The sequence below is a fragment of the Hemicordylus capensis genome, chromosome 1 (assembly GCF_027244095.1).
Source record: "Hemicordylus capensis ecotype Gifberg chromosome 1, rHemCap1.1.pri, whole genome shotgun sequence".
Taxonomy (NCBI): Eukaryota; Metazoa; Chordata; class Lepidosauria; order Squamata; family Cordylidae; genus Hemicordylus; species Hemicordylus capensis.
Window position 1 is genome coordinate 80,298,133 of NC_069657.1, and position 25,021 is coordinate 80,323,153.

At 43.9% G+C, this 25,021-nt stretch overlaps 1 protein-coding gene across 9 annotated transcripts in view; it reads right to left on the reverse strand.

Moving 5' to 3' along the window:
* RAD51B (RAD51 paralog B) overlaps positions 1-25,021 on the reverse strand; it is a 575,469-nt gene that overhangs the window by 540,709 nt on the left and 9,739 nt on the right. For all 9 annotated transcript variants that reach the window (XM_053281883.1, XM_053281892.1, XM_053281844.1 and 6 more), the window contains exons 4-7: positions 20,677-20,793; positions 16,307-16,443; positions 13,329-13,448; positions 2,894-3,077 (exon numbers count right to left, since the gene is read on the reverse strand). In XM_053281883.1, coding sequence (XP_053137858.1) covers positions 2,894-3,077; positions 13,329-13,448; positions 16,307-16,443; positions 20,677-20,793 — 558 coding nt within the window. The remainder of the gene's footprint in view (positions 1-2,893; positions 3,078-13,328; positions 13,449-16,306; positions 16,444-20,676; positions 20,794-25,021) is intronic.

Below are 25,021 nucleotides of genomic sequence, written 5' to 3' on the forward strand. Positions count from 1 at the left end.
ACATTAGGAACCTGAACACACACACACAATTTTCTCCTTCATTTCTCTGTATCATGGAAACAGGAAATGTTGCACTAAACTTTTTCATGCCTTTTTCTTAACAGCATTAAACTTTTACAAGCATTAATACTGTGTTAGACTATAAACTGCAAACATGCATGTTCTCAAGACCGGTATTCCCTCTATCAGGGATTCCCAGATGTTGTGGACTACAACTCCCAGAATCCCCAGCTGCAATGGATTTAGCTTGGGGATTGTGGGAGTTATCGTCAACACCACCTGGGAATCCGTGTTAGAGGGAACACTGCTCAACACCCACATAAAGTACACACGTGGCAGCAGTACTGAAATTAGTTACAAATATATTTAAAATATAGTACTTTTCAAGTAAAAGTTGTGTTGTAACAGAATCATCTTTAACAATCATTACAAGCAGGGAATTTTTTACCTGGGGAATTTCTTTTATTCACATATTGTGTTCCTCACCAGGAAGTTCCTTCCTCAAGGACAGAGAAGGCAGGAATAGATGGCACTTCCTGAGAAGGCAACAGACCACCTTCCTTGGATGGGTGCAAAGTTATTCAGGAGCCAATCTAACTCTACCTAACAATCTGCTACAATTTTTTAAGAGAACATGAATTTAAATAATGTCAACTGGCAATGAGACCAAAGGCCAAGTAGTGGCCAAATGAAGCCTCAAAAGGTGGCCCAGAAGGCTGCCCAGCCCTGTCATATGGTTCAAAAGCCACAAAAATGTTTTTCCCTATGGGAGAAAAACAAAACCAAGAAACTAGCCACTCTGACAGGCATACACAAATATTAACATTGATAAATAAATGCTTCCTCCTCTTCTTGCATAGTTTCTTTCTTAATATTACAGTTAGATAAGTGACATCTCTGTACAAGAAAGAGCAGCAAACTATTACCCTGTTATCTAACACCAAGTCTGAACATGAATGTTTTTGCCAAAAGCTGTACATTTCAGTGCTACTGGGAGACATTAATCTTAGCAGGGGTTTTTTTTTTTAAAACAATCCTCTACCACTTTTGGGGGGGAAATTTTAAAATTTAAATCTTTGACCAAATGTGAATAATTCACAGAAAAATAATAAGCCAGACTTTTCAAGCCTCTCAAAGGGATGTGCAAATATATTTTTAACACATCTTGACAGTGACTATGTTGTCACTCAAAAAGCATACCATAATATTCAACTATTAACAGGTATATCCGGTAAGGTAACTCAAAATGACTACAGACTTGCTCCAATACCAACCGTCCTGAGCCATTTTTGGAAGGGTGGCATAGAAATCGAATTAACAACAACACGCTGAGAATTTAACAATCATCATTCAATCATTCTTTTAAATCAGCTGACCATAGAAAATACAGGGTTAAAGAATCAAAAGGATGCATTTTAAAAATAGGCACAAATGTTTAACTTTCCCATTCATTCAGCATCTCTGGAAAACGTTAGAAGCCTCATGCATCTTAGCATTCTGTCTCCATGTTCTTAAGAAAGGCCAAAGGGCAGGAGCTTTGGACTGCCTTCTTACCAGTTCAAATTTACAATTTTAATCAACTGCAATAAAATAACTAAAAGACAGAGATACTAACTTCTTCCAAAACAAATTGTATAACCTTCCACTTTGCCAAGAGACTGGATTGTATTTGCTTTAAATGCAAACAGAAGTACCATTAAATTCAGTTTTTCAAAAACAATTTTCCTGGCTTCTTTGAAAACATATATTTCAATGTGTATCAGTGGGTGCAATGGTCTGGGCCACTACATTTGCACTCAATTTTATAGGCATGGATTAAGCATGTTTTAGTTTCTCAAGACATCTGTCAAGGATTTTAATACATTACAGAAACAAATCCAATTCCTGCCAAGCTTCAGAGATCCTTTCCTCCCTAACTCAAATGTCTGACTGACTGAGGCGACACACTACAAGAACCAGATGTCAGACACAGGAGTCTACAGGTGAGGAGACCTCACCCACTCCCAACTTTTTTTTTAACAGAATATTTTCTTACATTACCCAATACAGTGTGCTCCCTACACTTACAGAATATTTACAATTAGATCACACTGACCTCTCATGCCAGTCTATTTTAAAATTGTTCTTGGTGCACATCAGGGAAAACTTATCTAAATTTCATTTTAAAGACATGTTTTATAATACAGATTTAATTAACTCCATACAGAAAAGATGGGCTATCCACCAGGTCAGTTCCAAAACCTTTACATGCATTGCTAGCCCCATCTTTCCATAAAATCAGCATATAGGCTCATCACTCACCTATCTACAAGTGCCTCAGAGTACAATAACTACTAATAGGCCTCAGTATAAACTATCGCCTAATTTCTGCCAGAAAAACTCCAATACATGCTGAACATATTATTAATAAATTGCCAAGGGCTGACAGAGAGCATTTAAGCTTAGCCAGCCAAAAATAGCTAAGAGCAGCATTCATTGTTTATGCTGCAGTCCAAAAACCCAAACAGGGATCTTGCTTTGCTCTGCTACAGGAAGACCACCCCGTCAGTTCTCAGTTCAGCAGAAGGGAAGAGCCAATTCTCCTACTGAAGCAGATAGACATGCCAAGTAGTCTTATCCCTTGCTCCTCCAAAAAGGCCTTAACTCTCAATGACAATGAACAGAAAACAATCAAAACCTTACTCTGAATATTGTGGACTGCCATCTCTCCACTGCTATTAATATGCATTTTCTTACACTAGCACAGAGCACTCCATATCCTAAACAAAAACAAGGTTTGTTGCTCTAAAAGTTGCCAGGCCCTTTCTATCACTTCCAGGCATCTGTGGACTTTTGATATTAAAACCTAAAGTTGGACATAATACACAAGAAGTAGCAAGGGGAAAAACCTTACTGGTATTGAAAATTCTTCAGCTAAGAACTTCAATGTTGATGCTTCTTTAGTCAACAAGTTGTTCCTCTCCATCAAGTTGCCTTGAAGTTTTGTATCAAACTCCTTTCTGACGACTGAAGCAACAGAATCAATCACTACTAGTTTAACATTCTTAGAAATAATTTCTTCTTCCAAAGATTCAATCCTGAAAGGGAATAAAACATTGGTTTAGTAGTCTAGATATTAATATGCTAAATCAGTGTGTTTGTTAGGTGCTGTTGCTAAGATGGATAGAAAAGTGACAAAGTTACTGATGAGAGTGCTTCTCTTTGCCTTGGATCTCTCTCACATGATTTAAGACTGGTGTGCTAAATACCAAATATATGCATGTGCACACAGACATGCAATTACTCAGGACCCTTTACCACATCAGTCAGGCAAACCTGAGTTTACAACCCAGGCTGGGTCAAAACAAATGAATAAGCCATCACAGGCCTGCTCAACTTAGGCCCCTCCAGGTGTTTTTGGACTACAATTCCCATAATCCCCAGCCACAGTGGCCAATAGCCAGGGAGTTGTAGGCCAACATCTGCAGGAAAGCCGAAGCTGAGCAGCCCTGGTACACAAATACCAACCCACATGTTCTGCAGGAGTGTGAGGGCAGAAGGGCTGTGCACGCTTGCAGAGAGGCTGGAGAGTAGCCATGACAAAGGCTTCTTTCACAGCTAAGTGTAGGAGAAGAATGGCAGTTCAACTCCCATTAGCACAGCAAAACCAGTTTGGTGAGAAAACAGCCAAGCAAGAGGTCTGGAGACCATTCTTTAAGTCTGAAGAACAACAAGGATTTTTTTAGAAGTTACAAAAGAGGGGAGTTAGCCATTCCAGGAGAAGGGGACCTTGCAGTTTATGTTCGGTCCTTGCTTCTGACTCCCCTTCCTCAGTCCTAGGGCTAGGTGACAGGACTGCTGGTTCTAATGCTTTTGGGTTTTTGTTGGTTAATGCCAGGTCAGTCCATAATAAGACCATCTCTATTCATGATATGGTATTGGAGTATAGGCCTGACCTGCTTTGCATTACACAGACCTGGTTAGGCACAGATGGGGATGTTGCCCTGTCAGATACATATGCCCACCAGGTTTCCGGGTGTTTCACCAGCCCCGAGACCATGGCCAGGGAGGAGGAGTCACGGTGGTTGTTAGTGACAATCTTGCAGCATTCAGGGGCTCTGCTCCGAGGGTGACAGGTTGTGAGTGCCTGTTTGTAGTGTTGGGCCTATGCGACAAGATAGGGCTGTTGTTGATGTACCGGCCGTCCTGCTGCCCATAAGCGGCCCTCCCTGAGCTCCTTGACCTTGTTGTGGGGCTTGTGGTTGATTTCTCTAGACTTTTAGTCTTGGGAGATTTCAACCTACCTGCCCTGGGCAGGAGTCAGGTGACTGCTCAGGAGTCCGTGGCCTCCATGGCAACCATGGGCTTGTTGCAATTAATCTTGGGCCCGACTCACATTGGCAGCCACACATTGGATCTTGTCTTTGCCTCGGAGCAGTGACGACATGATCTGAGGATGGGGGATATAGTCATCTTACTCCTGCCATGGTCAAATCATTTCCTGATATGTCTGCATATCACTGCGGCTCCTGTACTTCACAGGGGCAATGGATCCATTTTATCAGTCCGCCCCAGGCGCTTAATGAATCCGGTTGGATTCCAGAGCACGCTTGGGGAATTTCCCAATCTTGTGGGTAGCTCTCCAGCGTGATTAGGTGAGGCTTGGAACATCAAGGCTACTGGATGAGATTGCTCCTACGTGGCCCTTTTTAAAGTCTGTGGGTCTCATGCCCCTTGGTTTTCAGAGTTGCTAAGGGGCATGAAACAGGTCAAAAGATGCCTAGTGCGACGCTGGAGCAAAGACAATCAAATATGGTTGGATTCCTATGTCCAGGATTATACCGTGGCAATGAGAGTGGAGAAGTCTGCTTATTTCTCCACTCTCATTGCATTAGCAGAATCCCGTCCAGTGGCATTATTTCAGATCATCCATACCCTTTTGGGGAAACGGGAGAAGAAAGATCTTCCCGAAGGGCTGCTGTGATTTTTTTGCCAAATTCTTTGCCAATAAGGTAGCTCGTCTCTGCTCTGAGTTGGACTCTGATTGTGCTATGTCCATTGAGGTGACGGAGGTAATGTCTTGTGATGTCATTTGGGATACGTTTGAGCTTGTGGAGGCTGCTAATATGGATAGGGTTCTCTGTAGTATGAGTATAGCGTCTTGTTTGCTTGATCCTTGCCCCTCCTGGTTGATTTGTTCAGCGGGGTAGGTGAGGTTCTGGGTCCAGGAGCTAGTGAATTCATCACTCAGGGAGGGACAGGTTCCTCTAGCTTTGAAAGAAGCAGTGGTCCACCCTCTCCTGATGTCTTCTTCTCTGAACCCAGAGATATTAGATAATTTTAGACCTATCTCCAACCTTACCTTTTTGGGGAAGGTTTTGGAGAAAGTCATTGCTGCGCAACTACAGAGAATCCTAGATGAAGTAGATTTCCTTTACCCTTTTCAGTTGGGGTTTAGGCCACGGCACAGCACAGAAACAACACTGGTCGCTCTGATGGGTGACCTCTATCAGAGCCTCCATGAGGGGAGCATGGCTGTCTTGGTTCTATTAGCTCTCTCAGAGGCTTTTGGTACCATCAACCATTGTATCCTTCTGGATCATGTGCGGGGGTTGGGAATCGGGGGCACAGTGTTGTGCTGGTTCTATTCCAACCTTAGTGGACGCTTTCAGACAGTTTGTACTGGAGGCAAGTGCTCTAGCCCATGGTCTCTCTCTTGCAGAGTGTTGTAGGACTCAGTCCTCGCTCCCATGCTTTTTAACATCTATATTAAGCCGCTGGGTGAGGTCATCTGTCAGTTTGGGTTAAGGTATCATCAGTATGCTGATGATACCCAATTGTATATCGCCACCCCAGGCTGATCCGGGGAGGCTGTAAGGGGTTGGATGGGCCAAAACAAGCTCAGACTTAATCCATCCAAGACAGAGTTGCTCTTGTTCAGTTATCAATCTGGCCAGGTTCTGGTTTTGAGTGTTTCCCTTGATGGGGTCGCTTGAAAGAGCAGGCTCGTGATTTGGGAGTCATTCTGGACTCATGGCTCCTGCTGGAACAGCAGGTGGAAGGCATGGCCAGGGGAGCCTTTGCCCAACTTCGTCTGGTGTACCAACTGCAGCCTTACCTCAACCTGCAGGCCCTGGCAACCGTAACTCATGCCCTCGTCACCCCTCGGTTGGACTACTGCAATGCGCTCTACCTGGGGTTGCCTTTGAAGAAGACTCGGAAGCTTCAGCTGGCCCAAAATGCCACAGCCTGGCAGCTTATGGGCAGCAGAAAATATGATCATATTTCACTTTTGCTGAGGTTGCTGTATTGGCTGCCAGTTCGCTTCTGAGTCCAATTTAAGGTGCTGGTTATCACCTATAAAACCCTTCTGGATTTGGCGCCTATATACCTTCAGGATCGCCTTTCCCATCCAACTTCGACCCACCCTGTGAGGTCATCTCAGGTGGGCCTTCTCAGATTTCCGGGCCCAGGGGAGGTATGTGGGGCCTGGGCTATGGGAGGGCCTTCTCTGTTGCAGCCCCCTCCTTATGAAACGCTCTGCCTCCTGAGATTTGTAATGCCTTCTCCCTTTTGTCTTTTAAGAAGCTCCTGAAAACCTATCTATTTTGCCAGGCTTTTAGTTTTTAACGTGTGTGTGGTGGGGTTCTTTTTCTTTTTTTTCTTTTCTTTCCCCCCTTCTTCTCTTGTCATTGTTGTTTTAATTTATGTAAACCACCTTGAGTCTAAGGAAGTCAGGCAGTCAATAAATTTGCTAAATAAATATAATAAAATAAAAAGCCTGCAGCTCTCTCATGGCTGAGACAGACCAAAAACCAGGTTCTCACCTGTAACTTATGATCTGGTAGAGATCTGTCAACATACATAAGAATGGGTAATGGGACGCTCGTAGTAGAATGCCACAGCTCATCAAAGATACCGAGCCCCACCCCACACTTACAGCATGCTATTTAAAGGTGGGCTGGGCACCATGTTCTTCAGTTCTTAGATGACTGCTGTGGAGGATGATCATAAGGAATCAGGCGGGTTCATCGAAGGAGAATAGCATGCACACTCAGTACACACATAGCATAGTTGTACTATTGCAGAGGGGTGGTCCAGGAGGGTCTTATGGATGTCCACAGATCTCTACCAGATCATAAGTTACAAGTGAGCAACTTGTTTATCTGGATCGAGATCCATAAGAATGTGTGTTTAGCTAGCTCTCAAGAGGAAGGGGATGCAGTAGTAGCTATTGTAACACCTGCTTCAAAACGTTTCTCCCGAAGCTCACCTCGGCAGCAGAGTGCACGTCTATGGCGTAATGCTTGATGAAAGGTAACTCAGTGGACCAAGTTGCTGCTTTACAGATGCCCATGAAGGTTACCCCCAACAGGTGTGCATTGATGTAGCGTAGGCACGGGTAGAGTGGGCCTTGATTGCTTCAGGTGGTTGAACATTCCGTCTCTTGTAGATTCACAGGATAAGCTCAACTAGCCATCTAGACAATCTTTGTCTGGAAATGCAGGAACCGCTTACAGAGCCCCTGTATACTTCAAACAGATGCTTGGTGGATCTGAAGTCCTTGGTGCGATCCAGGCAATAGAAAAGCGCCCTCCACACATCCAAGGAGTGCATTACAAATTCTAAAGGCATAGATGGATCTTTGAAGAACAATATCCTGGCTTAGGTGGAAGTCAGACACCACCTTGAGTAAAGTATCTGGGTCCATACGCATTAGCACTCTATTGAGGTAGGTTCTGGTGTATGATAAATCAATACGCAATGCTGCCAATTCACCAACGCATTTAGCTGTATTTATGGCAAGCAAGAATGCAGTTTTCAAAGTCACTAACTTAATAGTGGTAGAACTCATAGGTTCAAAAGGGGGCTCGGTTAAAGCCAAAGGGACCAAGGTTAGACCGGTTTGCAATTGAGTGGATACAAATTCATGAGGCCTTTAGGAAAGCTTTACTATCAGGTGTCTCCCCATCACAGCCTGGATGTCATGAAGATAGCATTTCTACATGCACCTTTAGAGACACATTAGCCAATGCTTGCGTTTTTAGATCAGTCAGGTAGAGGAGCACATCCCTGATTGTGGCCTAGTCAGGTTGAAAACCATGCCTCTTTGCGTATAATTTGAAGCTGAGCCATTTGGCCCGTAATTACATCTGGTGGAAGAATTCCTTGGGTTAAGAAGGACCTTACTCAAAAGTCAATTTGCCATGCTGTTAGGCAGAGTGTGAGAATGTCTGGATTCGGTAAGCTGCTGTTGTCTAATGTTAGGAGATCTACCTCTTGTGGAAGCCTTTGGTACTGGTTCCCTGGCAGTTTGAGTACCTGTAGAAACCATGGTTGTCTTGGCCACCATGGAGTCACCAGGATACCCGACGTTGGGGCAGTCAGAAGGCAGGCAACCACTTGGCTGATCAGCAGTCACAGAGAAAACAAACGGGATCTCCCACTGCCAATCCAGCTGGAAGGCGTCTCCCAGCGATTGTAACCTGTCCTGGAGCAGAAACGGAGTGTACTTTGTGTTCTCCGAAGTGACAAAGAGATCAAGAGTCAGCCGTATACAACTCGTGAAGAGTGCTGTAATGTATCCTGTCTTGATTTCCCATTCATGCTGTTGTTGTGGGAAAACCTGACTTAAGTCATCCACCAGGATGCTGTCTAGGCCTTTTATGTGGATAGCTACCAGATAGACTTAATGCCAGATGCACCAGTGCCATAACTGTAGGCTGAGTGCACAAAGACTTTGAGACACTGTTCCTCCCCAACAGCTCATGTACGCTAGGGCAGTGGTATTGTCTAACTGCGCTTGTACAACTTTCCACTGTAGAAGTGGTAGGAAGGCTTCCATTGCTTTGAAGACAGCCAGCAGCTCCAGGAAACTGAAATGTAATTGTGTTTGTTGAAGAGTCCACTTGCCCTGAATCTGATGTGCAGGGCCCCAGCCTAGGCTGAGGGTCCCAGCCTAGCAGAGAGGCATCCAAATGATAGGAGTCATCATTTGAAAAGGAACCCCTTCCAGCAGATTTCTGCCCATCGACCACCAGGTAAGCGAGCATAGAATTTTATCTGGGAGCACTAGACGTAGGCCTTGATGATCCACATTTGGGCAGAAGACCAACAGAAACCTGATAGCATCCCAGACCAAACTTCCTGACGATCTCTCCCAGCAGTTTCATGTAGATGTTAAAAAGCATTGGAGACATTATGGAGCCTTGTGGAACCCCACACTCCAGCTCTCGCTTTTCAGAGCAATAGTCTCCAAGTGATAACATCTGGAATCTGCCAGAGAGGTAGGAATGGAACCACTGTAAAACAGTGCCACCCAATCCCACCTCCTTCAAGCGACCCAGCAGGATACCATGGTAAATAGTATCAAAAGCCGCTGAGAGATCCAAAAGGATCAGCAGAGTCACACTCCCTCTGTCGATAGCCAATTGGAGATCATCAGGCCAACCAAGGCAGTCTCAACCCCATAGCCCACCCAAAAGCCAGTCTGGAAAGGATCTAAATAATCTGTGTCATCCAAAACTACCTGGAGCTGAGAAGCAACCACTCACTCAATCACCTTGCCCAACCAAGGAAGATTAGAGACAGTCCTGTAATTAGCTAAATCTGAGGGATCCAAAGCAGTGTTCTTCAAATAAGGTCTAATAATAGCCCCCTTAGGACAAGGAGGCTTCCTGCCCTCCCTCAGAGAAGCATTTATAATATTTACCAGACCCTCTCTGATAATATGACTATCAGGTGAAATAAGCCAAGTTGGGCAAGGGTCAAGAGAGCAGGTGGTGGGGCGTACAGTCCGAAGCAGTTTGTCCACATCTTCAGAAGTAACAAACTGAAAATGATCCAATTCAATCCTACAAGAGGAGTTGCTGGGCACCTCTACAATAGACTCTGCAGTAACTGTCTAGTTCAGCATGAATACAAGATATTTTATCTGCAAAAACATTGTTAAAACCATCACAGTGAGTGATAGATGGTTCCAAGTTCAAATTTAAGGCAGAGGGGCACGAACTAGCCCCCTCACAACCCTAGACAACTCAGCTAGATGTGAATTTGCATAAGCAATGAGAGCAGAGAAGAACCACTTCTTTGCCGTCTGCACTGCCAGAGCATAGATTCTCAAATGAGCTCTATATTGCAATCTATTAGATTCGCGTCGTGACTTCTCCACTTGCACTCTGGTCATCTACCTCGCCGCTTCAGCTCCCAGTTCATCTGAATACCAGGGGGAAGACTTTTCAGCAGGTCGGAGAGGACGCTTAGGTGCAACTGTGTCTACTGCTCTAGTAAGTTCATTATTTCACGTTTGCACCTGAGCATCGACAGAATCACTAGCAGAGCCAGCTGGTGGACCAACAACAACCTGGTCCACTCCAGTGCCAACTCAGCAACCAGGTCCATCAGCTCAGTTAGGGACTCTGTTGGACAACAGGGTGATCAGTATACCAACAGAAGTCCCAATCTATCCTTGGTCCCTAGACTTAGGAACACACATTCAATATAGGCCAGCTCCCTGACAGGGATCCTGGTAAAGGAGATAGTATTCTTATAGACCACAGCCACCCCACCTCCCCGCCCACATCTTCTCAACTGCTCCACCATGGAGTAACCCATTGGGAGGAGCTGGGACCAAACCGGGCCGCTAGCCTCTTTCGACCAGGTCTCCATAATGCACACCAGATTGGCACCTTCATCCAAGATCAAATCATGGATTATCTCAGGCTTATTTTGGACTGACCTGGCATTACAAAGCAATAAGGCGAGGTTCTGAGGGTTGAAGGGACTGCCCTCCAAGGCCAAAGAGGCAGTAGGCCTGATTGAGGGGGAAACCATGATTAAGTTACTAAATTCCTTCCCCCTATTATGACCTGCTGATCTAGCACCAAAAAATTGCTTCTCCCACCCACACATAATCAGCCGCGAAATATGACTTCGTCATAGCCTCTCTGCAAGCATGCAACCCTCCTTCTGCCCTCACAATGCTGCAAAACATGTGGGCTGCTATGCGTGTACAGTGGCCCTTTAGGGCAATTCCTCCATAGGGAATGATCTTTGGCTCTATCACCATATGTTAAGAGGCCTCCATGGAACATGTGTTGGCAGCAACATATCAATGGCTTGCCAGTAGTTTATAACAGAGCCTATTAGTTATAGGGTTCAGTTCCCATGAGTAACTGCATGAACCAGCTTCTGCTGCAGAAACTGCTTTTGCCGCAGAAACCGAATTCCTGAAAACCTCAGTTTAATTTTTTGTTTTTTGGCAGCAGTCTAACAATCCATAAAAGACTCCGAACCATGTAGAAAACCAGAGAGAGAGAGAGAGAGAGAGAGAATGTCATTATGCCTAGTCTAGATAGTTAGTGGGGTTTTTTGCACTGAAGGCTTCTTTGCACACTCGAGCAGGTGTGTGTGGGGGGCATTGTTTGCATTTCTCCCCTCTCTAAAAGCCCTTTACACTAGTATAAACTGTTCCTGTAGTTCGCACAGGTCTCAGGAATAGATTTATACTAGTGTAAAGCTGAAGACAGATAATCCTGGAGAGAATCTATCTATGTGGTTGCTAAGAGTCAACACCGATTTGATGGTACTTTTGAAGAGAGGGGGGAAATATAAAGGTTGGTCCCCCCCCCACTTCACACCCACTTGGGTTCACACAGAGGCCTTCAGGGCATGGACGCTGAAGCTTGTTGCATGCCACAGCACTCCATAGCGTTTTTCTGGCAACAGAAGGCTCCACATCATGCCAGCTATTATTTTATTTTTTTACTAGCCACTGAGTACATCTCCATTTGAGCAGAAAAGTAGATGTAATCCTATATAATAAAAGGCTAAGTGAGTGGCCGTGGCTTTGGAACGTTGGGGATCTGCGTCCCTGCCTCCCTGGGCTGTTCTGGGCCTGCGCGAAGCGCAGGCCCAGAAGAGCCCAAGGGACACAGGACCTCAGACACCAGTGTCCCACAGCCATGGGCGGCCATTAGCCGGTGTGTGGCGGCGGGGGAAAGTGGCCGAGGCGGCGGCGGAGCCGCCGCCTCAGCCATGAGCTGCGGCACGGCGAGAGGAGGCCGAGGCAACCAGAAGCGGCCGCCCTGAAAAAGGCGAGGGCAATGGCGGCGGGGGAAGACCGAGACGGGGGACAGGGAAGCTGGGCGAGGTGGCGGCAAAGCCGCCAACGAGGCCCCCGCCCGCTCACAGCCGTCGCCGCCGCCTGCTCACCCGCCCTCCCAGCTGCCCAAAATCACCTTCCCCGCTCCCCCCAAAAAAAGATTAAGGGCCAAAATGGCCCATGAGAAGGTCGCCGCCCCCGCCTATCGCCCTCCCAGCTGTTGAAGACCACCTTACCCGCTCCAGCCCGAGGGAAAATAGAGGAGCTCACGAGCAGAGCTCCTCTCTGTGCTAAGTCACTGCTCAAACTGCCGCTATGGACGCAAAGGACGCCTATTGCGTCCATTGCGACAGTATAGGCAGCAGCTTAACACAGAGAATAGCTCTGTTTCCGAGTTCCTCTCTTCTCCTTCGGGCTGGAGCGGGTAAGGTGGGCTCCGGCAGCTGGGTGCGCGGGAGGGCGATAGGCGGGGGCGGCCACCTTCTCATGGGCCATTTTGGCCGTTATTCATCCACCCCACCCCCCCAAAAAAGTAAAAGCAAAATAAGGAAGAACAAAAACAGAGAACAACAACAAAACAAAAAACAAAAAGAGAGGGGACAAGGGGGGAAAAAGAGACAGAAAGAGAGAGAGAGAGACAGAAAAGACGGGATAGAAAGCTAGCGCCCGTTATCATAACGGGCTTAAAAATACTAGTTACATGATAAGTTGATAAGATTTGAAAACATGAAGGTAGTGGTTCTGTTGTTCAGAAACCCCTGTGTCCAGCCCTCATAACCATTAGTCATCATCATGGTCCTGTACTGTACCTCCCACACCCAGGTCTCATTGCTAAATGTTATGTGCAGTAAAGCTGCCAGCACATCCCAGGAAGAAGGGGCACTGGACATCCAGACAGATATCATGTGTTTGTTTATCCTTCTGAGAAGACATGAACATGGAGGCCTCCAAAATGCTATATCAAAATTCGTGATGTGCTATGTTTTCTGTACAAGCAGAAGAGGGTAATACCTTGAAGCAATCTCTCTCTCTCATACGTTCATATACATATACCAGAAGTGCATATAGATTTATTTTTTAAAATGTGTTTAAAGATATAACTCTTCTTCAGCAGATTCAATAATGTAGAAAATAATGCTAAGATTCAAACATGTAAGCAGATGTCCTTCTGCGCATGCCTTCTGTATTCCATACAGAATGATGTTACACATCAAATATCTTGACATTCACAAGAAAAAAATCCTACCTTTTAAGCACACTTTCACAGGTGAGCTCTCGATAGAGATGAATGTTGCTGGGCATTGTAATCAGCTTTTCTTCTGTGGCAAAATATTGAGGGAAACGGTGCTGTGCTATCTCAAGAAGCCTATTCAGAGACCAAAAGACAGGTCACCAAGAGAGAACATGAATTAGAATTAAATTTCCCCCCACACTTTCTAGTTCATTATCTGGATTACTGAACTCATAAGGAAAAAAGCAACAGAACAGACTATTACAAGTGAACAGAACCAATTTTGAATATACAGTTTCATCATTTCCTCAGTTATTGAAGCACAAGGCTCTGACCATATGTCACAACATCTATATTTGGCATGAGGCAAACTTTGCAGAGCAGGACAACTCTGCCCCACTAGCTCCTAAGCAGAAGTGCGTGCACATGCACACACACACACACACACGTCACTGCACAGAGTAGCCTGCAATTCTAATCCTGCTCTGACACTTTCCCACCAAAGAAAAATCTCCTTTCTGTGGTACTCATGGGAGGCAGCACTGATCACTTCCTAAATGCAGGACTGATGGGTGCTGCCCCTTCAACAAAGCAGTCAAGGACAACTCCAAATGGGTATTTGCATCAGTGTTAAGGACCAAATGTTGTGTTCTCCTGCAACTGTGCCACAGAGAACAGAATCAAGTTCTTCTTACTCCCTTCTTCATTAGCTGAAAAGGGACGATGCACACATCTAGTGCCAGGATAGTCTCATGTGAGTTTAATCATATGCACAATTTCATCCTAGCAGTTCACTTGCATCCCTGCAACTTGATTGAGCATCAAGAATGTATAATAGAATTAGTAAGAAAGTAGCTCAATGCTTCTCTTTGGAAATCACAATTCAAGCACAAATGTAGTTATATATTTACTGATTGAAGATACTTGTATTGAAACGCAGTCAAATTCTGCTGAGAGAGTTTATTTCTGCCCTTAAGAGAAGATAAAGCTGGACTTGATCTTATATAGCTTGGGCTCAGATACAACACAAAACAATTGTTTGTATAAACACAATTAAGAACCCATGCAATAATATAAGCTTCCAGATGTACAGCAGGCAAACCCTGGTTGGGAACTGCTTCTTTGCTTTCGTTTCCCATCTGCTCAGGACTTAGCTCCATAAGTCCCTACCTCCATGGAGCTGCAGCAGTCCCTTGAGGCAGAACAATGGCCCTAACTGTGGTTTAGCAATGGTCTGAATTTAGACATAACACTAAACTACAGTTGGCTGCAATGTGAAACCAACTTCAAAACATAGTTTCAGATCCCGATTTGTTAGCCCCAACAAACCAGTCTGTGGAAAGGCTCGAGTTCAGACATAAACATGAAACTACATTTTAAAACAAACCAACCATGGTTTCAAATTACGTCTGAAACCAGCTACATTTCATCTTTGTAACAAAAATGTTTTAGAAGAGGCAGAACATCCTCACTGCAAAACCAAGCAAATGAAGGTGTTGGGGAAAGAAAGCCCAGCTGAAAGAATAAAAAAGGAAAAACTTTGCCAAACAAAACGTTTTTTTCTAGAAGGAATTCCTGCCTTCAATTAAATTACCTTTATCTATTATATCTCTGAGAAGGAGATAAATGTCAACTATTTTCCTTGGTTTGTCACACACACACACACACACACACACACACACACACACACACACACACACAGGATTCCCATAAACTAGCAGCTATGAAGATTTTTGAATGAGAGAATCAATTTCCCAATGACACTACGATCAGAAACCAATAGCTGCTGGAACTGCTATTTACTTGCAATTTGCACATCATGGATAAGAGGCAGTGAAAAAGGAAGACTGATATACCCTAGTTGCAATCCAGTTCCCTTAAAACAAGTGAAAGGCATGTTGTTGGTTTTCATTTAGAGGTGGATTATTCATGTTGGAAAAAGTGGCTCATTAGCTATCTAGGTTCAAGACAGTTATGGCTTTAAAAATAAGCAATAGCACTTTGAACTGCACCTGGAAACAGACCAGCCGGTAATATAACTAATTTAAGAACTGCCAAGATATGGTCCTTTTGGTTGGTCCCAGATAGCCTAACAGCTGTATTTTTTACTAGCTGAAGATTCTGAGAAGTCTCCAAAAGGATGCGCAATGTACAATGCATTGCAGTAGTCTAATTTGGATATTACCAGTGTGGGTACCCATGGCCAGGTTCTTTCTGTCCAAGAGAGGCTGCAAGTGGCACACCAGCCTTAACTGGTAGAAGGTGCTGTGTGCCACATAAAGGTGACACTTGGGAATTCAGTGACCTAGATGGCTCTATCCTAGACTGCACAGCCGATTCTGACGGTGTAACCAAACTCATAGCCAACTTATATTAGGTGTTTTCAGGGTATCTCAAATGCAGAATATAACAAATTTCAGATGCAAAACATCATAAAATATAGCATTAGTGATAGGCCCCAGCGATCAATTGTTATGGGGCAGTCCAAGTTACTATTTTTATCATCCCCATTATTATTTCAGAAGACTGGAAATAAGAACACTTGAAATATTTCACCATTTACTTCAGCAGGATCAAAATTACAGTCATGGGATGGAATTCAAAGATAGCCACACTGCATTAACATTTAATCCCTAACAGGGCAGATAGCCAAGTCCTGAAAAAACATAGGCATACTTAGGTTCTGAGATCTGGCACTATTTGCAACTGGTCAGAACAGTCACTACATCTACTGGCTGAGAACAGAGAGTCCCAAGGTAGCTCTTAGCAGCAAGATGCTCTTAGCATCTTTTCCTACCAGTGCAATCATGCAACACCTGGGCATTGACTACACTGGAGCTTTGCTAGGGCTGTAGGGGATGGGACAAAGACAGTGAGAAGTTCAAGAATTAGTTCATCATCACAGAGACACTGTGACACAATTTACTAACCTCAAAGTATAGACAAATGCAATTTTTACATTTCAAACAATATTTATTTTTTAAAACACTTACCTTTCAGCACTGAATGCAGATTCTGTATCAATATATATAACACTCCCATCCAAGCCTCCCATGCTGGTAGGCAATGTGGCCAACATGCTCATCATAATACAAAACTGAGTTTTGCCACAACCCGATGGTCCCGTTAGCTAAAAAGAGAAGCACATGCATTAAGTACTGAAGTATTCATTCTACCGAAAATATATCTTTTGTTCTTTTCTTCAAGTCTACAGATTTGAAGAAGTCATTTGTAGTACTATGTACTTAATGCAATGTACAGTGCATCTCAAAACTGATGTCAACAACAAGTTGAAGATTCCAGGCTCTGCTGCTAGTCCACAAACATATTTAGAGGGGAAGCTAGCAATCCTGTACTGGATAATAATTAAATATTCATTTTGGAAGAGACTTATGCAGCTTAATCAACTTACCACTACCTTTACTTCAATATAAAAAAATGTTCAAAAGGACAACTAACAGGGTAGGTTACCATACCAAAAAAGTGTCACAAAACATACCTTTTGCACAAGGAGTCCCCAACAAAGAGTTAATAAATTACATGCACCAAATAAATTAAAATGACATTAGCAACTCATATGAATAAAAAATGGATCTTTACATTCAGAGTAGTGAAAGAGCAGATATCTAAAAGCAGCGATGTAGTTCCACACTTACGGACAGAACCATGTTAAACTTTTTTTTTTAAAGTCAGTTCATTTTCTAATCCAATCATGAAACACGAAAGATATATTGAAAGTGAATAGGTCCTAGTATACAGTAAATTTTAATCTTCCATGTTTATTTTTTCTCTGCCTTTGACTGCTTTGCTCCACAAATGGTAATTACAACATTTATGCTCCGAAGTTAGGTGTATCATGACTTGTATCAGCAGTGGAGGTTAGAACACAGCATCATCTAATTTCATCTCCAGAAACCAGTGGAAGTATTTGTACTGAGACGACATTTGAAAGTGTCATCTCAGTGCATGGCAACAGTAAAAAAGGCAAATTCCATGCTAGGAATCATTAGGAAGGGGATTGAAAATAAAAATGCAAATATTATCATGACCTTATACAAATCTATGGTGCAGCCACATTTGTAGTACTGCGTACAGTTCTGATCACCATACCTTAAGAAGGTTATAGTAGAAAAGGGAAAGGTGCAGAAGAGGGCAACTAAGATGATCAGGGGCCTGAAGCACTTTCCTTATGAGGCAACATCTGTGGCTCTTTAGTTTGGAAAAGAGGTGACTACATAGAGACATTATCGAGGTGTGTAAAATTATGCATGGATTATAGAAAGTGGACAGAGATAAATTTTTCTTCCTCTCTCACAACACTAGAAACAGGCAGGGGTCATACCAGGAAACTGAAGGTCAGGAAATTTAGGACCAACAAAAGGAAGTACATTTCATACAGCACATAGTTAATCTATGGAATTCTCTGCCACGGGATGTGGTGATGGCCACTAGGTTAGATGGCTTTAAAAGGGGCTTAGACCAATTTATGGAGGACACGTCTATCAATGGCTACTAGACTGGTGACTATAGGCCACCTCCAGCCTGAGGCATGATGCCTCTCAATATCAGTGGCAGGGAAGTAACAGCAAGAGAGGGCATGCCCTCACCTCTTACCTGCGGGCTTCCTGGAGGCATCTGGTGGGCCATTGTGTGAAACAGAAGGCTCGACTAGATAGACCCTGCACCTGATCCAGCAGGACTTTTCTTATGTTCTCATGTATTTATTATTAATTGTAAGTTTATATTGGCTTTATGAATTAGGGCAAGAGTAAATAACCAGAACTGTGTTTTAGAACCAACACTTTGAGCCCTATTCAGCCCAAATTCACCTTTATTTCAATCGATGACTTGAGCACAACTATCACCAAGCTAAGTATCTCTATTCTGCCGAGATCAATGGGCCTTAGAAGTGCTTACCTTTGGTCATACCCTTTATTTTTAAAGAGTTAATGATGGAATGAATCCAATAGACATAAACAGGAAAATGCTGACTCTCCAGAACAAATTCATTCCAAAACTTTATTGAGAATCCATGGAGTTAATATTATTTCAATTTTCATTTGAAATCAGGTGTCCGCCCATGTAATAGAGGCCTCATAATAATAATAGTATTCCATTTCTCCTCTTTGGAAAAAGAAACTTTTCTTTTTCAGTTAATGGTACATTATTTTCTAGACACAAGTTGACTGACCACAAAAAGTTACTTATAATTCAGTTTCCAGTTTAAAGCTCACTAGCGGTTTGGGGGGTGGGGGGCTCAGTGCCAGTACAGTTTCCTGGCACTCAGAAAACAAGCACAAGATCTGGCAGCAGAAGATACCATTGAAATCTTTTCTTTAATGGCTCATATATTTGTGTTCCAACTTTCCAACCACCATCATTGTTGGATAACATAACATACAGGATCAAGAATATTCAAAAAGATTTAGTTAAAAGAGGACAGCCACAGAAGTAGGTAAAAATGCATTAGCTGCAGCCTTGCGGGTTCTAGTATATATAGCCAAAGCAGAGATGAGCTGGACCGAGGCCACATCGGATCAAGATGGAGCACTCCCCTATGAAACAGCTCTTGTACTAGTTTCAACTTTATAACAAAGTAGTTTGTAGACTGCAATAGCCTGCAGCAAATACTAGAGCATGTAGCTTTGTTTATAGTCGATATAGTGCCAATTCCAATACATATACTTCTACCGGATTCAAAAACATAAGAACAGCCCTGCCGGATCAGGCCCAATGCCTATCTAATCCAGCATCCTGTCTCACACAGTGGCCCAGAGATGCCTCTGGGAAGCCCACAAGCAAGAAGCAAGGGCATGCCCTCACTGTTGCTCCCCTGCAACAGGTATTCAGAGGCAGTGGCCTATAGCCACCAGATAAGCAGACATTGATAGACTGGTCCTCCAAGAATTGGTCTAAGCCCCTTTTAAAGCCTTCCAACCTAGTGGCCATCACCACACCCCGTGGCAGAGAATTCTATAGATTAACTATGCACTGTGTGAAAAAGTACTTGCTTTTGTCAATCCTAAATTTCTTGACCTTCAGTTTAAGAACTTAAGAACAGACCTGCTGGATCAATCACAAGGCCCATCTAGTCCAGCATACTGTTTCACACAGTGGCCTACAAGATGCCTTTGGGGAGCCCACAGGCAAGAGGTATGTGCATGCCCTCTCTCCTGCTGATGCTACAACTGGTATTGAGAGGCATCGTACCTCTGAGGCTGGAAATGGCCCATAGCCACCAGACTAGTAGCCATTGATAGACCTGTCCTCCATGAATCTGTCTATGCCCCTTTTAAAGCCATCCAAGCTGGTGGCTATCACCAAATCCTATGGCAAGGAATTCCATAGCTTAATTGTGTGCTGTGTGAAAAAGTACTTCCTCTTGTCAGTCCTAAAATTCCCAACCTTCAGTTTCATGGGGTGACCCCTGGTTCTAGTGTTGTGAGAGAGGGAGAAAAATTTCTCTTTGTCCATCCTCTCCACTCCATGCATAATTTTATACACTTCGATCATGTCTCCCCTTAGTTGCCTCTTTTCCGAGGTAAAGAGCCCCAGATGCTGTAGCCTAGCCTCATAAGGAAGGTGCTCCAGGCCCCTGATCATTTTGGTTGCCCTCTTCTGCACCTTTTCCAGTTTTACAATATCCTTCTTAAGATACAGTGACCAAAGCTATACACAGTACTCCAGATGTGGCCGTACCATAGATTTGTATAAGGGCATCATTATATTAGAACCCACTTCCTACCTACCTCCATTGTGAAAACTGTCCATTTATTCCTACTCTGTTTCCTATCCTACAACCCATTACTGATCCACACATGAACCTGTCCCCTTATCCCATGACTGCTAAGTTTACTCAAGAGCCTTTGGTGGGGAACTCTATCAAAAGCTTTTTGGAAGTCCAAGAGCCTTGGGAGCTGCAAGCTAATCACCCTTCTAGAATCTTCTATAGGAAAGAAACTATAAACAAACCCACAGAAAGTGAGTCTGTCATATACTGTTGTAAGATTTTAACCTCAGGAATAGCAAATTCATCCTGGATCTGAAGCTTTGACAGTAAGAAAAGTATACACTATAGCAACCATAGAGGAGCACATTTAACTCGTCCACTATGTGAGCAAAACGTCATAAGCAGAGGAGGGGAGAATGGCATCTTTTGGTCGGCAGCTGTTGCAGAGCACGATTACAGCACAACTTACTTTTAACAATCAGTTGGATCCAACTTGAGTCATTCATTATGTTACACAAAAGGTTTCGTGTAAACCACCAACAACTACTTTTAATGTGTAAAACAGAAACATCTCTTCCATCTTCTGTTACATAAGCAGAAGCAAATATGTTTAGCAGCATGTCCATCATTTACCTCTGTAAGACATCCACAGGCAATTCCACCATGCAATGTGTTATCCAAATCTTTCAGTGTTGTGGGCAAGAATGCTGTTGAAGGATCAAGTGCTCTTTTCATTTTCATCTCATACACCTACCAAAAAGCAAGATCAACTTGGAAAAGATGTTGCCTTCAATTTGTAAGAGAAATGTCTGGTATTTGTTTCCCAAGAAAGAAAATTGCTTAAAGCTTGCCAAAATAACATACCATGTCAACTTTTAATTTACTTTTTTCATCTTTTAATGATATTTTTCCAAACCCTTATTTTAAAGACTGCTCTGTCCAGCAACATTTTTACGTTACAACCTTCAACTTTTATCTCATAGTGTCAAGCTGGAAAAAGTACTTTAAAATAATCTTTCCCACTTTTGGACAACATGCAACATTTTATTTGCAAATTACCACTACAGAAGAAAACGTTAGTCTTGCGGTTAAGTACAGCTGGGTGTGCGGGGGGACACAGTGAAACCTCAAATCAAAAAGAAACTGACTGCTCCTCTGAACTATTCCAAAAAGTCTGGGTTCAGTAAAAGGTTTATTGAGGTTTCTATTAAGAATTGGGAAATTCTTCTAAGAAGCAGAGCAAAGCACATCAAGTGAGCAACAGTTCTTTTCCGAACATCTTTGTTTTTAATCTGAAGCACCAAAAAGAAAGCAAGAAAAGCCTTCAAGTCTTATGCAAAGCATTACAAACCTAACTAGAGTTTCTGACATACTAGCAAATGTATACTCAGTTCCAGCAGAAGGAAAATGTTTGCCTGCTAGGGAATTTGCAGGCATATTAAAAATGTCATCCTAATAATCCTCAAGGGAGATTGGTGAAAATTACCCCATTCAAGTAGCAGTGTAGTAATAGTTGTAAGGAATTTGCACTGCTGAATATGCACATTGCTAGTCTGGATGCTGGCCAATGAGTTTTCAGAAACAGAAAGTTTTCCATGGAAAGATTAAGTTTGTAAAAATTTTCTGTTTGTGAAAATTTTCCACCCCACATCTCCAAAACTAATCTAGGGTTGACACTTTGGAACTCCCATCACAAACTGGTCAGACATTATAGAAAAATCAGAAGTCACAACAATAGTTGACATCCACCTTGTTCATACAGTTATTATATAAATTGTACAAACACCTCCTCTGAAACAAATAAACAAGCTGTAGCCAGCTTGAAAGGCTACAATATCATTGTATATCGTGATATTACTCTGATGTATCCCAAAAATGTATTTGCTAGTACAGAAATTCTCAGGAATAAGGCTGCTAGTAAGGTCACTTCACAATTACTTTATGTTAGGAGATAATATATTGGAGGCAAACACACTTTGTAGAGCCCACTACAAAGAACACAGGTCAAAGAGATGATGCACACAATGGTAAAAGAGTTGGCTAATTACAGACCTGTTTCTAATCTTCTTTGGTTGGGCAAGGTGGTTGCTTCTAAGATCCAGGCAACCTTGGATGACACAGATTATGTTGCCAGCCCCCAGACTGTTGAAGAGAACCACCTGTCGCTTGTTCTGGGAGCTACTTGTGAGAGGTGTGGCTTTTCGGGGCTTATCGGCTTAAAAGCAAGGAGGTCTGCCAAAGGGGACCACCAAATGGGGCCGGCCTTTGGGGCTGGGCCTTTGAGGGTGGGACTGAGGCTGGGGGGTTGAGTTGTGCCAGGCCTTTTGTAGATATGTGTTTGGGCTCTCTTGAGTGGGATGGTGCTGGGAATGCACCCAGCGGTTCTGGGGCAGCTATTAGTGTTGTGGTGGGGAATAGAATTGGCGCTGGCAGAGCAGCTGGCCATTACAGGGGAAGGGAAATCAGTAATTTAGTAACTGTTTCCACTTCCAACTGCTCTGTCAACTCTCAGGCCTCAGGGAGCAGCTACAATGACCCACAGAGTCTGGCCTTGCTCCTCTGTAATGCCAAGTCAGTTCAGAATAAGACTGAAATTGTCCATGATTTGATCGTGGATGAGGGAGCTGACCTGGCATGTATATCTGAGACCTGGTTGGGGGAGGTAAGTGGTCCTGTATGGGCTCAGCTTCTCCCACCAGGTTACTCTGTCATGGAGCAGGCCAGGGGAAGTGGGGGGGGGGATGGAGTGGCTGTGGTCCAAAAGAATACTATTTCCCTTACCAGGACCCCTGTGAGACAGTTGACTTTATACTGAGTGCATATTTTTGAGGCTGGGAACTAGGGATAGATTAGGGATTCTGTTGGTGTACCATCCACCCCGCTGCCCAACTGACCCCCTAACTGAGCTGATGGAGCTGGTTGCGGAGTTGGTGTTGGAGTCTCCTAGACTTTTGGTGCTGGGGGATTTCAATATCCACTTTGGGTCTGGCTTTTCTGGTGCAGCTCAGGAGTTCATAGTGGCCATGACAACTATGGGCCTATCCCAATTAGTTTCTGAACCAACTCATGTTGCCAGCCATGCCATGGCATGCACTCGATTTGGTCTTTTGTTTGGATTGGGGGGTGTTCCGTGGGTTGGAGATGGCCTAGTTAATATCATAAATGCATCGCTGAGGGAAGATAGGGTGCCTCTTTGTCTGAAGGAGGCATTGGTTAGACCACTCCTAAAGAAGCCTTCCCTGGATTCCTTAGCAATGGACAGTTACAGGCCAATCTCCCTTGGTTGGGCAAGGTGATTGAGAGGGCGGTTGCTGACCAGCTCCAGGCAGTCTTGGAGGAAACTGATTATGCAGACCCATTTCAAACTGACTTTAGAGCTGGCTATGGGGTTGAGACAGCCTTGGTCGGCCTGATGGATGACCTTTACCGGGGAATCGCCAGAGGGAGTGTGACTCTGCTGATTCTTCTGGATCTCTTGGCAGCATTCGATACCATTGACCATGGTATCCTTCTGGATCGCCTGGGGGAGTTGGGGATAGGGGGCACTGCTTTACAGTGGTTCCGCTCCTATCTCTCGGGTAGATTCCAGATGGTGAAGCTTGGTGACAGCTGCTCCTCAAAACGGGAGCTGTGATATGGAGTCCCCCAGGGCTTCATTCTGTCACCAATGCTTTTTAATATCTACATTAAACCACTGGGTGAGGTCACCAGGAGATTTGGTGCTGGATGTTATCAGTATGCTGATGACACCCAAATCTACTTCTCCTTTTCATCTTTGGGAAATGGCATTCATTCTCTAAATGCCTGCCTACAGGCAGTAATGGGCTGGATGAGGGAGAACAAATTGAAGCTGAATCCAAGCAAGATGGAGGTGCTCATTGTGGGTACTCAGAATCTGAGGAGTGAGTTAGCTCTTCCTGTGCTGGATGGGGTTACACTCCCCCAGAAGGAGCGGGTGCGCTGCTTAGGAGTACTCCTGGACTCAGGCCTCACCCTGGTATCTCAGGTGGAGGCCATGGCCAGGAGTGTTTTCTATCAGCTTTGGCTGATTCGACAGCTGCGCCCATTCCTTAAAGAGGATGACCTCAGTGGTGCATCAGATGGTAACCTCCAGGCTCGACTACTGCAATGCACTCTATGTGGGGCTGCCTTTGTACGTAGTTCGGAAACTTCAGTTAGTTCAGAATGTGGCAACTTGATTGGTCTCTGGGGTAATATTATGCCTGTTCTGAAACAGTTACACTGGCTGCCAATATGTTTCTGGGCAAAATACAAAGTGCTGGTTATTACCTTTAAAGCCCTGAATGGCTTAGCTCCGAGTTATCTTAGAGAGCGCCTTCTTCTACATGATCTCCACCACACGTTAAGTTCATCTGAGGAGGTCCGTCTCCAGTTACCACCAGTTCGTCTGGTAGCGACTCAGAGGCAGGCCTTCTCTGTAGCTGCTCCTGGGCTGTAGAATGCACTCTCGGCAGAAATCCGTAATTTGAGATCATTACCGTCCTTCAGGAGAGCCCTTGGAATCTATATGTTTGGCCTGGCCTTCCAGGGTTTTTAAATGATTGAAAAACTGTTTTAAATTGCTGCCCTGATTTTCCAGGGTTTTTTACCTGTTTGAATTGTTTAATTGGTTTTATTCTACTTTTATAGTTTGATTTTAACTCTTAACTTGTTTTATTTGTTTTTACTGTGTTGTGAACCGCCCTGAGCCATTTTTGAAGGGTGGTATATAAATCTATATAATATATAAATAAATATTATTTATTTGCAGTAAATAAATAAATGAATATGAATGAATGAATGAATGAATATCTAGACCCATTCCAAACTGTCTTTCGGGTGGGCTAAAGGGTTGAGACTGCCTTGGTCAGTCTGATGGATGATCTCCAATTGGCTATCGACCGAGGGAGTGTGACTCTGCTGATCCTTTTGGATCTCTCAGCGACTTTTGAAACCATTGACCATGGTATCCTGCCAG